This window comes from Semicossyphus pulcher, unplaced genomic scaffold (genome assembly GCF_022749685.1).
Source record: "Semicossyphus pulcher isolate SPU_LCO1_2020_fin unplaced genomic scaffold, fSemPul1.0.p SCAF_2, whole genome shotgun sequence".
NCBI lineage: Eukaryota > Metazoa > Chordata > Actinopteri > Labriformes > Labridae > Semicossyphus > Semicossyphus pulcher.
Window position 1 is genome coordinate 22,184,290 of NW_027211693.1, and position 13,040 is coordinate 22,197,329.

Here is a 13,040-nt window from a genome sequence, read left to right on the forward strand (position 1 = left end):
GTCATATGTATCACTCACCAAATATCTTAAAAATTGTCCTAAGAATAGATATAACATAGTGACACAACCTAATGTCCCTACAACTTTCCTTGCATACCTTATGATCAAAGTCACTGTGTGTGTAATAATCCCATCTGTTGTCAATTAACCATGGGCTCTCTGGCTTTTTCCTCATAATTGCCACTGACTATCTGAGCTTACTGGATCATGTGAGTTACTTGTCAGTGCTCTGAAGAGGAGGGGCAACACGAGACAGCTTTTTTTAAAGTTAAAATGACACATTTTAAAGGGTGTCTGGCCCTTTAAGAGCCAGTCTTTGCAGCAGTGGTACAGAGCAGAGCAGAGCAGCTTGGACCCAGACTGCAGCACATCCTCAGCAGCCGCTGCCAGCCCACCTGACAGACAGCACGGCGGAACGGGCAGGCAGCACCGGGCCAGCCTCCCGGTTAATACCACAACAAACCGCGGCGTCCTGGAGGGGAATGGGGGGCACCTAGCCCGCCAGCTAACTGACTAGATTTCCTAGAAGCGGAGAAGGCTCACGGCCAGTCCAGCAAGATGGTATCCTGGATCATTTCGAGGATAGTAGTGTGAGTATGGGGCCGGGCTGCTGTTGTGTTTAACCGTTAGCCACATTAACGGCTCATTCATCAGCTGTCTGATGCTGAAAGCTGTGTCGCGCCAAGTAGCTAGATTCCTATGCTCTGTTATTCATCTTATGTCTGTAAATAGTTGCATTTCATTAATGTTGAAACATACTGTCGCTTAACTGCAATTTAGGTACTGAACCAAGCTATTGTCTGTACCAACCGTGGCTCTGTTTCTTCAGTTAATACAGTGATGCAGTACAGTCTGCATCCAGCGCGTGCTAGCCGCTGTTAGCTAACGTTTCCTGGCTAGCCGTTAAAGTGTTGCCACCTGACAGATAGTGTGGCAGGGAAGGGAGCTGTTAGCCGGCTACAGTATTAAAGTGAATCTGCTTAATATGCAAACCTCGTTGCAGACAAGTATAAAGACTTAAACAGCCTGTCATGGCGTCTTAAAAACAACACAGCCTAAATATTGAACTGAATGTGGAGCATCTCCTACCATATGGTACCGTGAGTTGGTAAAATGTGATGGTGAGGCTAAGCTCAGCAGGCCAGTCAGGGATGTGAGTCCATCCATTCATGCATCCATCCATCTAGGACTCGACCTATGGCCACATCAATGTGGCTATTTATTATATTGCTGTGCAGAATGTTTTAATACACATATTTATTCCTCATGTGATCCCAGTAGAAAAGAACCAGCAGTCTAGGCCCAGGCTTTCACCTGTACACACCACATCCCGACAGTGGCGATGACTCAACTAAAGCCGGCTGTCATCATCCTGATCTTTTATGCAGACACTTTTATAATGCTGCATTAGTGATGTATTAGATATTCTGTCGATTGATGGCGTCAGCCTAAAACTAAACCATAATCTCATCTTTAAAAAAACCCACCAGTGGAGATATTGTTGATGTTTCATCCTTATAAATGTTCCACTTCTCTGGATTACATAACTGAAGGAAAACATTGACAAACAGTTACTTTTAGTGGCTTCCAGCTGGCTCTTCCACTTCACTGCCCCTCAGGTGGTCATGTGTCAATGGGAAGCAAACAATGTGACTTCACATAGATCATAAAGGCTGCTGCAGATTTATCTGTCCTGATATTTCTTCTGTGCTTTATACATGCATTGTGTCATGGTTTTTGTAGCGTTAAAATGATACAGAGTGAGAGGACGGGATGACCTGGAACTCAGAGAAGTGAACCTGAGATGGGGACACAAGGAGGCACAGGGCATCTGCTGAAGGAGTCTACTGGCCTAGCGGCCTGCTCAGAGTTGCCTCAGCTTACTGTACAAAGCTGACAAGCGCTGCACACATGACTGAGCAGCTCAGATACTTACTTGGACATAGGACCTACTTAAATGCTGAGAAAAACAGAAGATATCCTCAGACTACAGTAATCTGTGAGCACAGAACCTCCACAGGATGAGGGAAAAATATTTAATCCTAAATAGGGTGAAAGTATTCAAAGCCACAATCTTTGGTTTACACTCCTAACATAGAGACAAACCAGTGAGTTTTCCAACTGTATTCTCCCTAATGTCCACTCACTGAGCATTTGACATCCTTTCACATCAGCACAAATCACCACTGTGGCACAGGATGCGACCAGACGCACATCAAAAACACGTTTCTGTGTGCACAGTGTCCCAACTGCACGTGGACTGACACATGGTGACCCACCCCTGGAAGACTTATGTGTATTTTTCCACTTGAACACGCTGCAGCCTTCCTGACTCCATGATCTCAATTATCTATCTGCATCAAGCCATTGTGTTTTGACAAATTACTGCCAGTTAACTCTCTAATGTAACATCATTCAGATCAAACTCAGCTTAATATAAATCGACCTGTAATACAGAATGATTTGCTTAAGCTCAGAGCTAACATGGCTAACCTGCTTTTTTAAGGAGTTACAAATTTGTTAGGTGTCGGAGAGAACACCCAGAGGCATGTTGCCAAACTGAATCCCCCTCCTCTGACCCGGGCTCTCTGCTCCTCTGCTTTTTGCAGCCTTGCCTTTGGGACGCTCTATCCAGCATACTCTTCATACAAGGCTGTCAAAACGAAGAATGTGAAGGAATATGTGAGTATCACCTCCGGTTACTAAATCATACCAGAGCATTTTTGACTTTTGGGTTGTTTTGCTCCGGGATGCTGTTTGCTATTTTTACTCTGGTGTTTTTAAATGCACTTCGTGAAAAGCAATGCAACAGAAATCGCACAGATAGAATTAAGGCAAGGCACACACTTGAAATTGTTTAATTGGCACTAATGAATAGTTTTTGCAATAATTTATAACCCTGATTATTTTGTTTGTATTACTTGAGGACTCATTACCAAAATATTGAGCGTGAAATGATTACTGTCTCCCATACATGGTCATAAGCATGGCAATGTAGTTAATTGGGCACACCGGCCTCCATGAAACTGTAGCACTGTGTCTTAAACTAATTTCCCTGTCTCAGTGTGATCACGTATATTTCAATCCTAATTCTTTTTTTGTATTTCACATGGGCCGGGCAAATGTGTGTTGAACTGTTGTGTCCATGTAGAATAAAAAAGGAATTGGGAACAAGACAAGTGTTTAGGTATTCTTTCATCTATTGGGCGTATTATATTTACCCCACTCATGCAAAGACCATAATGTGACTGTGCATTCACTTCCTACTGATTACATAACAGCCTGCTGTGCTGCATATTGTGAATTCCCATCTGCATCTAGTGCAGTTGCTCCCAAACTAGGGGTTGCAAATTAAATTAAAGGTATTACAAGATATAAAAGAATATTAAAAGAATTATCTGATTATCCAGACTTTGAACTTTATTTCATCAGCCAATAAAGTTGAGAGCCTGGTCCTGGTGGCACCCATAGCATGTTAATGCATAAAACAACCCAATCCCTTGATGCAAAATGAGGTCTGTTGATATTTTAAGACTCAACAGAGTCCATGCTTGAATATTAAAACATCAACACCAAGCTGTGAGAAAAGTTTAAGACTAGGAGGAAGTGTATAAAAATCTTTTAAGCAAAACAACAAATACAGTAGTTATGAGTTTGAGAGCTACTAAGCAGTGTTGCATGGGGAAAACCAGGACCAAAAGGAGTGAAGTCCTGTTCTGTCTTTGCCTGGGAGTCGGGGTCTTCCATGCTTACCTCATCTCTGCAAGGGATGAGCAAGGAGGGGGGTCCAGGAGGCGGAGGAGGAGGAGGTAGCAGCACCCTGGCCCTCTGCCTAGACTTGTACTGGAGAACAGTTTCCTCCTGGCTGGTTACCACGGCAACCCCCCCCCCCCCCAATTGCTGCCACAGAAGGAGCGAACAAGGAAAGGAGGGAGAGAGGAGGACGCCATTTTTAGAACTGATGTTTTCATTCCCCCTTTCCTCCTGTTTCTAATGAGCCGAGTGATTCAGCATCATGTGCAGCCGCACGCCTTTGGCCTGTTTATGCCTTTCAATATGAAATGACCGTGCAGCTCTTCTCTCTTAAATAGTAACATTTGATATGAAATACATTTGATTATTGATGTCGATTTGCCTAGTTCACCTTTCATTTATTCGGACAAAGCCGTTCATTCCTTTGTCTCCTTGAGTTTAACCATGCATATTGACGTGATCCGACAGGACTGAAACATATGCTGCGTTAGTGCATCAACATGTCTGTGCAGCTCCACGTGTCTCAGCACGTGCACACTAGAAGCTGTGCGTTTTCATGTGCTATTTTTGTCATGTGTTCTCTCCTCACTTGCGTGTATTTGTGTCTACATGCGTGTTTCCAGGTGAAGTGGATGATGTACTGGATAGTATTTGCGTTGTTCTCTACGGCAGAGACGGCCACAGACCTGCTCCTGTCGTGGTGAGTCAGGAGCTGCTCATGATTGTGACCCTAAACTAGCTTGTGATAAATGAACTAATTACATAATATCAATAGAAGCATTCATGTGCATCTAGTGTGAAGTATTCTTGATATTTTTAGAACAATGATCTTTGATAAAAGTGTCCTATTTTCACTTTAGCACCTTAAAATGTAACCCACACAGCTATTCTGCCTTTTTTTAATGTCAGATCAGCGAGTGTTTCTCTTTAAAACTCATGTATGTATTCTTGTTGTGTCGTCTGCTGATTGTATAACTCTTTGTTTCATTACTCAGGTTTCCTTTTTACTTTGAGCTTAAGATTGCCTTTGTGATCTGGCTCCTGTCCCCATACACCAAGGGCTCCAGCGTCCTCTACCGCAAGTTCGTCCACCCTACCCTGTCCAACAAAGAGAAGGTGGGAACATGACCTTTGTGATATCTCATGAAATCACAAATGTAAATTAATTTGCACATTGAAATATTCAGAGTTTTCTTTTTTTCTTATGCTCTTATCTTTGTCCCAACTGCTGATATTGTTTTCTTTCCCTTTCGACTGTGGTCCTGTTCTGTAGGAGATCGATGAGTACATCGCACAGGCCAAAGACAGGAGTTATGACACCATGATGAGGTTTGGAAAGAGGGGTCTCAACCTGGCTGCTAACGCTGCTGTCACTGCAGCCACCAAGGTGAGCTGTGTGTTTTGATGAAATTAGATGCCATGTCTACACGTACACAGGTTGTTTTTCCTTCCTTTGTTTCCAAAAACACCCGTCCACACAAGCACGGTTATAAAAACAATAAATCCCCGTCCAAATGAAAATGCAAAAACACAACAGAAAGCTGTCATGAGAATGCCACACCAACAGGCAGCGATATAACCCAGGCATTCAAAGAAAAAGAAAATCGCAGCCAATCAAAAGTCTGAAAAAATCTTTTGCTGGAAGACTACCTGGTGGGCTGCAATGGCGTCTACCCGTCAACACGTCTCCATGGAAACAGACTTGCTAAAAGTCTTCACCCTGGCCGGAGTTTTACATTACATCAATTTTCAGTGGCCTAAAACGTGATTATGTGTAGACAAAAGGCCAAAACACAAGGAAAATGCTATGTTTTGAAAAATACCCGTGTGTGAGTGGACATGGCCTAAGATACAATGTACAAAGTTCCCTAATCCCTGTTTCCATTATGTTTGACACAAGATAGACACCATATCAGAACTAGGAAAGAAAATTTGCTTTAAAAAGAACTCCATACCTCTTTCACTACTTCAGCAAAAGGGGGAAAAATCACCGCTGCACTCCCTCCCTCTCGCTCGCTTTGCAGCCTGGGTTAGAAATCTGATTGAAGATCTGCTTTTTTAGTAGCTGCAGTCAAGTCAAATATAACATTAAAGGAGGTGGTTGGTTTCGTTGTTTGATCTATGCAATATCTGAATTTTTGAATCTGAACAGGGCTAAAGACACATTTTGTCTTTACTCCAGATCTGTACAGACTTTGAATGAAGCTAATTGAGATACAGTTCTTCTCAAGTGACCCCTGAGATCACGTCATGCCCCCCTTTTCAGAGAGATGAGTGGAGTCTTGTTCCAGGGAATAGAGATCAGAATTTGCCGGAGTTGTTTGGCATACCAAAATAACCTCTATCCTCTGGGAGGTTTGTTATGCTACACGGACTACAGCATTAATTAAACGGTCATACAGTTTAAGTAGAAGCGATTCTATATTGCAGACTTCATTGAAGACTTCTTGTTTATATCCTGTGCAGAGGGTACACCTGACCCCACAGAAACGCATGACACTAACCACCTGTCTTATACCCCTTTCCTACCTAAGTTTAACGTGTTGACGCAGGTTTTTCAGACCCGGGAGGACTCACTTATAAATGGCGATTATCTCTGCGTGGAGTATACTCCTTTCGGTTTCTTTTCTACTGCGTCACCGTCTGTCATCACAAATGCGCCCGAAACAGGGTTAGTAAACAGTGAAGATGTTACGGTGGTTAGGCCTTTATTGTATCGATTACTCATTCAGTCTATTTATCAAACATGGTGCGACAAATTTGGAACGATGTTCGAGCGCTTCTTGGACGGAGACAGGCGGAATTTGTAGCTGAGATGACAAGAAGACGCAGAAGTTACCGACGGAGCATAGCAACGCGCCGGAAAGGGGGCGGAGATTAGCGTTTTGACACAGGTTTTGTGCTGACCAACAAACCCAAAGCAAATTCACTTTATAGTGATTTGAAACAAAGAAAACCAGCAAATCCACACAAGATTTCTAGTTTAATTGAATGTTTATGAACTTATTGGTTAATATACTAATCATTGCAGCTCCAGATGTTACAATCATGAGGTTTTTCTTTCCATTTAAGTTCCTAAAATGCTTGAAAGGCCAGCAACATAAAATAGTTTGGACAAGACATAAATGGGACATTTATATTTAGAACACTGGCTGCCCAATATCATTGCCAAGAATTCTGTCCCATAAACTTCAGTCACTTTTTCACATAACATGTGAAATAGTAAATAAAAACTAATACTTTTTCAATGCTGTCACTTATCTGTTCTGCCTGTTTTCCTCTGATTCCCAGGGGCAAGGCGTGCTGTCAGACAAGCTGCGGAGTTTCAGCATGCAGGACCTGACTCTCATCAACGCTGACGATGACCTGGCTCTGCACACTTCAGACTCCCGCATGAGAAGGGAACCCATGGACGAGATGAGCTCAGGGGCCAGCACGCTGCCCCGGGCCAAGAGCTCCGCTGCACGGCAGAGTAAGGCTCCACAACATGCACTCTGCTTTATTAGCAGCTTCATGTGGAAATGTAAAAAAAACATTAAAACATGCATAATTTGTGTTTAGATTAGTGATTAGGTTGGATTTTCCTCAGGGGATTTCTTTTATTTATGAGCAGGAGTGGGGCTAGTCGGGCCCGGTTGAGTCATGTGATTTAAAGCACTGCAGGATGACAAGGAAGGGGAGGCGATGCAAAGTAGTGTCAGGAGGGGTGAAAGCATGTGATTCCAGTAGGAGGAGAGGCTTTTTGTCCCACTATACTGCCGGCTGGCTGGCTGGCTGTCTGTGTGGGCCTGACGAGCTGTGAACTGAATACAGAGACACAGAGACAGTGACACAACTAGTGAACAGGGCGAAGTGGCATATTTGAGTTTCTACTAACAAAGAAACTGTGTATAACTTCAAAACCAAGTCTGAAAGATAGAGTGAACAAAACACTGCAGCGAAGGAACTAGACTGCTGGAGTTAAAAATAAAAGGAATAAGAGGATGATTTTTCCTGTAGATTTAACTAAATGTTTGAACTGTTGGGACAGAACATGATGAAAGGGGTCCAAGGTTTTAATAAGCAGATCCAGTTATTTGTAAATGGAACAAACTTGAGTAATGCTTTCCTACATTACATCATTTAAACTGGCTCAAACCTGTTTTACTATCATGTCTACATAAATTTACAACACTTGCTGAATACATGGGTTTTGTGCTGTATCCATACAGAAAACAAAATAATGGACACAGACCCAAACAAATTCAAATAGGTGATATATATTTTGTGGCCCTTATCTTTAAGACACCAAATTTGCTGCAAACAGTTTTGGAAAATGAGTTCTTAAAGCCCCCCTCCAGTGAAAATCAAGTGTTTAACCTTGTAAACATCTCCATGTGGTGTTGTTCATGTGCTACAAGACGTATCAGGGACAACATAAGCAGTCCTCAAAGCCTGTCTGCTTTTAAACTGCAGTGTACCAAGGACAGGCTGAACAACACGTTTTCAGATTGGCAGGTTTGAGACGTCACAAACCTAAGGAGCCAATCGCGTTAATGGATGGGGTAATGCTATGCATATTATTATGTGCAACCTATGACAACCACTTCGGCAATGCTCGAGCCAGCTGTAACCGTCCCCTCCAGAAAGTGTTTTTTACTGTGTCTTATCCCTTTTAATAGTATCTTTACGCCTTACAACACAACCAAAATGAGGGACCACAGCTATAGATGGTTCAAGTGTGAAATAGGGACTTCCCATTCTAGTGAAAGCTTTATTGCTTTGTTTTACCACATCCTGAATATCACTGCTGCAGAACAAGAGTTTTTTGGGATCCAGATCGCTTTCAGCAGCAGACCAGAGTATCAATTATCTACCCAGATACTGTTATGGTAGTTAAGACTCCTATTTAGTGTGACCTTTAATCTGTTATTAAGTCACCAATTTTTTTCCAACCCTGCAGCTCGCTCATTGGCCCTTGCTGACGATGCGTCGTCCCAACACAGCTCTGACCAGTCAGACACAAGGACTGAACACTCTGATGAAGATGTGGGAGAAAAAGCCCCTAAACGCAGCACCAGCGTCAAGGCAACCAAGAAACCTGCTGCTGCTAAGACAGAGGTAGGGTCATCGAACACACACACACACACACACACACAAAGAAAGACGAGCGTAGAGAATGAAGGTTGATTCACTTCATGGTTGTCAGGGCTGTGTATTGTGCTTTGGAGCATATTACAAAGTTGTTTGTATTTCATCAACCACTTAAACGTGAAGGCTCTAACGGTGGTGTTAACTTTTAAACAGAAGTAATACATTCTGTATTAATCCCATTCACAGGTGATAGCAAACAGTTCAGGCAGTCAGTGTTAACATTTTTGATTATCAACAAGCCATTTCAGAACCGCCTGGAGTGAATATCTACAAATTGTGCACACACGTCTACTTTGACCCAAGGATGATTCATTGGTCAAAAACACTTTTCCAGGCTTTTATTCCCATCCCGTTATTGTGAACAAAATATATCAGGAACGCAGAGAGAGAATGTTTCACATTTGGCGCAAGCAACTGAACTAAATGATGAACGGATCACACTTTGGTGGACAAAGGGCAAAGGTAGAGGTTTGATGTGACCTCATGTTTGTCCCATTGTTGTTAACTTAATAACCCAACAGGGATTTAAGTTCTCTGTTGCTACGACGGATATCTATCAATTGAAGAATTTTATTGAAATCAAGAAGCCGTGTATGCATTCATTGGATATGACTGGGGGAAAAGACGTTGGTTGGAGGGGGCTGACATGAAGTTACCTAAAAAAAAAAAAGTGTTTATGTCCAAGAAATCATTACTGTGAGTTATTTAGCAATAGTCTAGTATTTGATATATGTGGCATTTGTATGTATGTTTGGAGGCTACAGAAAAATCGTTTTTTTAAAACCCAGCCCTAGTAGCCACTGCCTTACGGAGTAACGCAACATACTCCCACCCTCTTATTAGCTAAACTAGCTAGCATGAGCTACTTTTATGGTGTTCCTAAACTCGGGGATGGACAGTAGAGAATAAGATTTTCTCAAGTTCTGTCGGCCTACTTTTGTAAGATACTATTTTAGTCAGGACTTCCTGTTTTCTTCATCATAGGCCACAGGCTGCTCCTAACGTTACTCAACTACATCTTGAGGGTTAAATAGTACTTTTTACCAAACTACATTTATATGATAGATTAAGTAACTTTCAAAATTCAGAACATTACAAAATATATTGTATCAATACATTATCAATAAAGATCAACTGGTCACAATGGGGAAACTCACAAACCATCCAGGTGTAACATAAAATAGATATAACTTTATTGAAAAGACCTTCACTAGCTGCAACATTAAAGTGATGAACATAATTATAATCAGATTGAAATATAGACTGAAATGATAGAGTAAGCCCTGAGTTTGGTACCTATTTGTATATCAAAACCAGATGTTGTTTTCTCCTCGTATTCTGAGCTCAAAACACTCGAGAAGGCTTCATTTGCAGGTGAAATTACAATTTTTCTCCCAGGGCAGAGTCCCCCCAAATAACTTTTACCTTCTTCTCACCCTTTATAAAATATCAACAGATGGCCAGACTTCAATATTTTCCGAAAATAGTGTAACATATTCGGCTCCTTTGTTTTACCCGTCAAGTGCTTGTGTTGGGAACTTCCTTGAAAATACGATTTTTTTTCTTGCTTTAATCCCAGGATTCAATGTATCAGCCACTCTTATCTCTCCTGCCTTCTTTTCCTCCTTTTCTTTATTCAGCGTTGTTAATTACTCTTTACTTTTTCCCTCCTTCCTGTTCTCCTCTTCCCTCCTGTCCTCCTCCTCCCTCTCTAAAAGACTCAGACCAAGACAGTGAAGAAGACGACTGCAAAGAAAAAGACCACGACTACTAACGCAGAGACGCCACCATGAGGCCTGCTGTCCACATCCACCTGCCTACACTCGCTCCACCCACAGCCTGCAGGCCCTTCTTCCCCTGTTTGATCTCCACACAAACACTTAAACACTGTATATAGCAAGCTCTAAGATTGGGTCACTTTGCTGGTTTCGATGCTGGCAAAGTGCAGGTCTGGTTTTTAGCAGTAAGTGGCCACCTTGAGGTTAGGAACGGGTCTTTTACATGATCTCGACTGTTGCATATTCTTTTAATTTGTACGTACAAACAGTCGGGATGTTTCTTTTTTGAACCTAATGTTGTTTAGTGATGTATTTATAAATTCTCCCTTTTCCTCTAACCCCTGGACTCATGTGGGTGCTCATCGTACAGAAGAACATCAGCTGGCCACGAGCAGTTTACCAACGTCACTGATCTTACTGAATACTGTTCCTAACATACTCTTATATGGTTTCAGTTGGAAAATATAAATGCAACCCTCTCTGTGTGAGCTGGCCACAAGTCCTTATCTGGACCTAACCGTGATAGGAATGGTCAAATGTTGCACAGACTGACAGCACAGACAGTAGGCTTCCTGTCTTACTATGGAGTAAGACAGGAAGTGAGAACAACTTTCAGACCTAATAGTTTAAACTTTTTCATTCAGCCGCCATGTTGTCCGAGCTCATGTAACTGTCCGGGTTAAAGCCTGTTTTGTTTCTCTATTTGTTCTTTTATTCAGCCTCTTTGATTACATGTTAGGCCTCACAGATTGTGTCATAGTTCAGACTTTAGCTTCCTCTCCTTTCATTCTGCATTCTTCGGATTGAGTCTGGCTCTGCTAAGCTCAGGTCTCACATACAGCAGGTCATTTGCAGCACTGGTGTTGGCTTTGTTATCCTTCATCTAAACATGACTCTCTTAGGTTATATTTATCAATGAGCATTTCTTTATTAAGCTTCTGTTTGAACCAGTTCTTTTGGTCATGTGATATTAGTAATAGGTGTGATGACTTGTGCATATCCGGGCCTCTTACCGTAACGCTGTAACTGAGTGATGGTAGCGCTCTCTCCCAGTACATACAGTAGTCATAGAAGAGCTGCAGGTGTTTGTGAGCCAACATATCTGCTTCCACCTCAATAGTGACGTCTGTATACTGTTTGTGTTCACCATTAGAAAGTGACGGAGCAGCTCTGCACCCTCTCACTCTTTTTCCTCAGCTGTATGATATTTGTACATCTTAGGAGCCAGGATAAAGCAAAGCAATATGGAAATACTTAACCCGACATCGGGAGGCTATGAGGCATCATTTTCTCCTCCCCGTGCCGTGGTTTCAGATGTGGAGGGAGTGTCAGACCAGGCTGTGGATGTGTCTAAACACTGGACTTTAGTTCTGGGAGGGGCTCTTCTGGTTGCGTTGGGCCTGGTTCCTTCTGAGTGCTCTGTTTGGTCAGATTTGAAAAGCATGAGACTATTTCTGCCCTCATTACTGCTGTCTGCAGTGTGACACTAGTGTGAACCAGCAGGGGGAGACAAACCCCTGCTCAACTGTGGGCAGAGCTACTAAACAATATGTAAATAACAACCTTGACTGTATATACAGTATGAGCTTGCTTGCCTTATACATTCTCTGGGCTTAAATCCATTTAATGTTTTAATCATTTGTGTGCTTTTTTAAAAAAAACTCTTAGTCATGACTTTTCATTTTGTCTGCAAGCTGAAGAGGCTCCGACCTCACCAGTGTGGATAACTGATAATGAAAGTGAAAGCATATTTTACGTGTCCTTTCTCGTTCATGAAGTAGTAAATCTCCACACTGAGTGTGATCTGGTTTGAGTACATTCATATCCCTTTATGTACTCGACTCAGATTAGTTATTAAGTTAAAGTTTGTTTTTCCTTCTTAATTTAATGTTTGCACTGAACAAAAGAAGATGGCACATACATCAACATTTAGTTTTATCAAGAAACCCTGCATTTTAATCTTGTGTTCATGCCATTTTTGGATATTTATTGTTTATTTGCCCTTTTCTTTAAATTCAGTATTGTATACAGGGATAGTTATTTGTATATTTTTGTGCCAATTCTCAAAGCTCCATGTGAAAAACAATTAGAGTATGTGTGCTGGGACAATGGTATCTAACAAGGTCATGTATCAGTAATAAAACTACTAATAAAGGAAATGGAATCAGTGTGCTCCTAACTTTGTGTACTTGGAAACAATGTTTCAGTAACAACCCTCAGTGACTCAGCCTTACTTGGTTATTCACTGCCACCCCTTCTATTTTCTTGTTGTTACATACTGTAACTGCCTTAAGCACAGAGGGCTTCACTTTTCTCGTAAGCTAGCCTGTTAACAGGAATTCCATCGTCATGCAGTGAACAGCCTACTTCCTCTTA

General features: G+C 41.9%; 1 protein-coding gene across 1 annotated transcript; it reads left to right on the forward strand.

Annotated features, from left to right (window-relative positions):
• Nucleotides 1–333: 333 nt before the first annotated feature.
• reep2 (receptor accessory protein 2) lies at nucleotides 334–12,831 on the forward strand. Its single transcript, XM_069670504.1, has 8 exons — nucleotides 334–590; nucleotides 2,610–2,682; nucleotides 4,377–4,453; nucleotides 4,749–4,869; nucleotides 5,027–5,140; nucleotides 7,045–7,225; nucleotides 8,696–8,853; nucleotides 10,605–12,831. Exons 1-8 carry the CDS (start codon nucleotides 559–561, stop codon nucleotides 10,677–10,679), a joined length of 831 nt encoding a protein of 276 aa, XP_069526605.1. The 5' UTR covers nucleotides 334–558; the 3' UTR covers nucleotides 10,680–12,831.
• The last annotated feature ends 209 nt before the right edge of the window (nucleotides 12,832–13,040 follow it).

Coding starts and splice junctions, on each gene's coding strand:
- reep2 (XM_069670504.1), top strand. CDS start 559: ATGGTATCCTGGATCATTTCGAGGATAGTAGT. Junction 7,226..8,695: donor GAGCTCCGCTGCACGGCAGA/GTAAGGCTCCAC, acceptor CCAACCCTGCAG/CTCGCTCATTGGCCCTTGCT. Junction 8,854..10,604: donor CTGCTGCTGCTAAGACAGAG/GTAGGGTCATCG, acceptor CCTCTCTAAAAG/ACTCAGACCAAGACAGTGAA.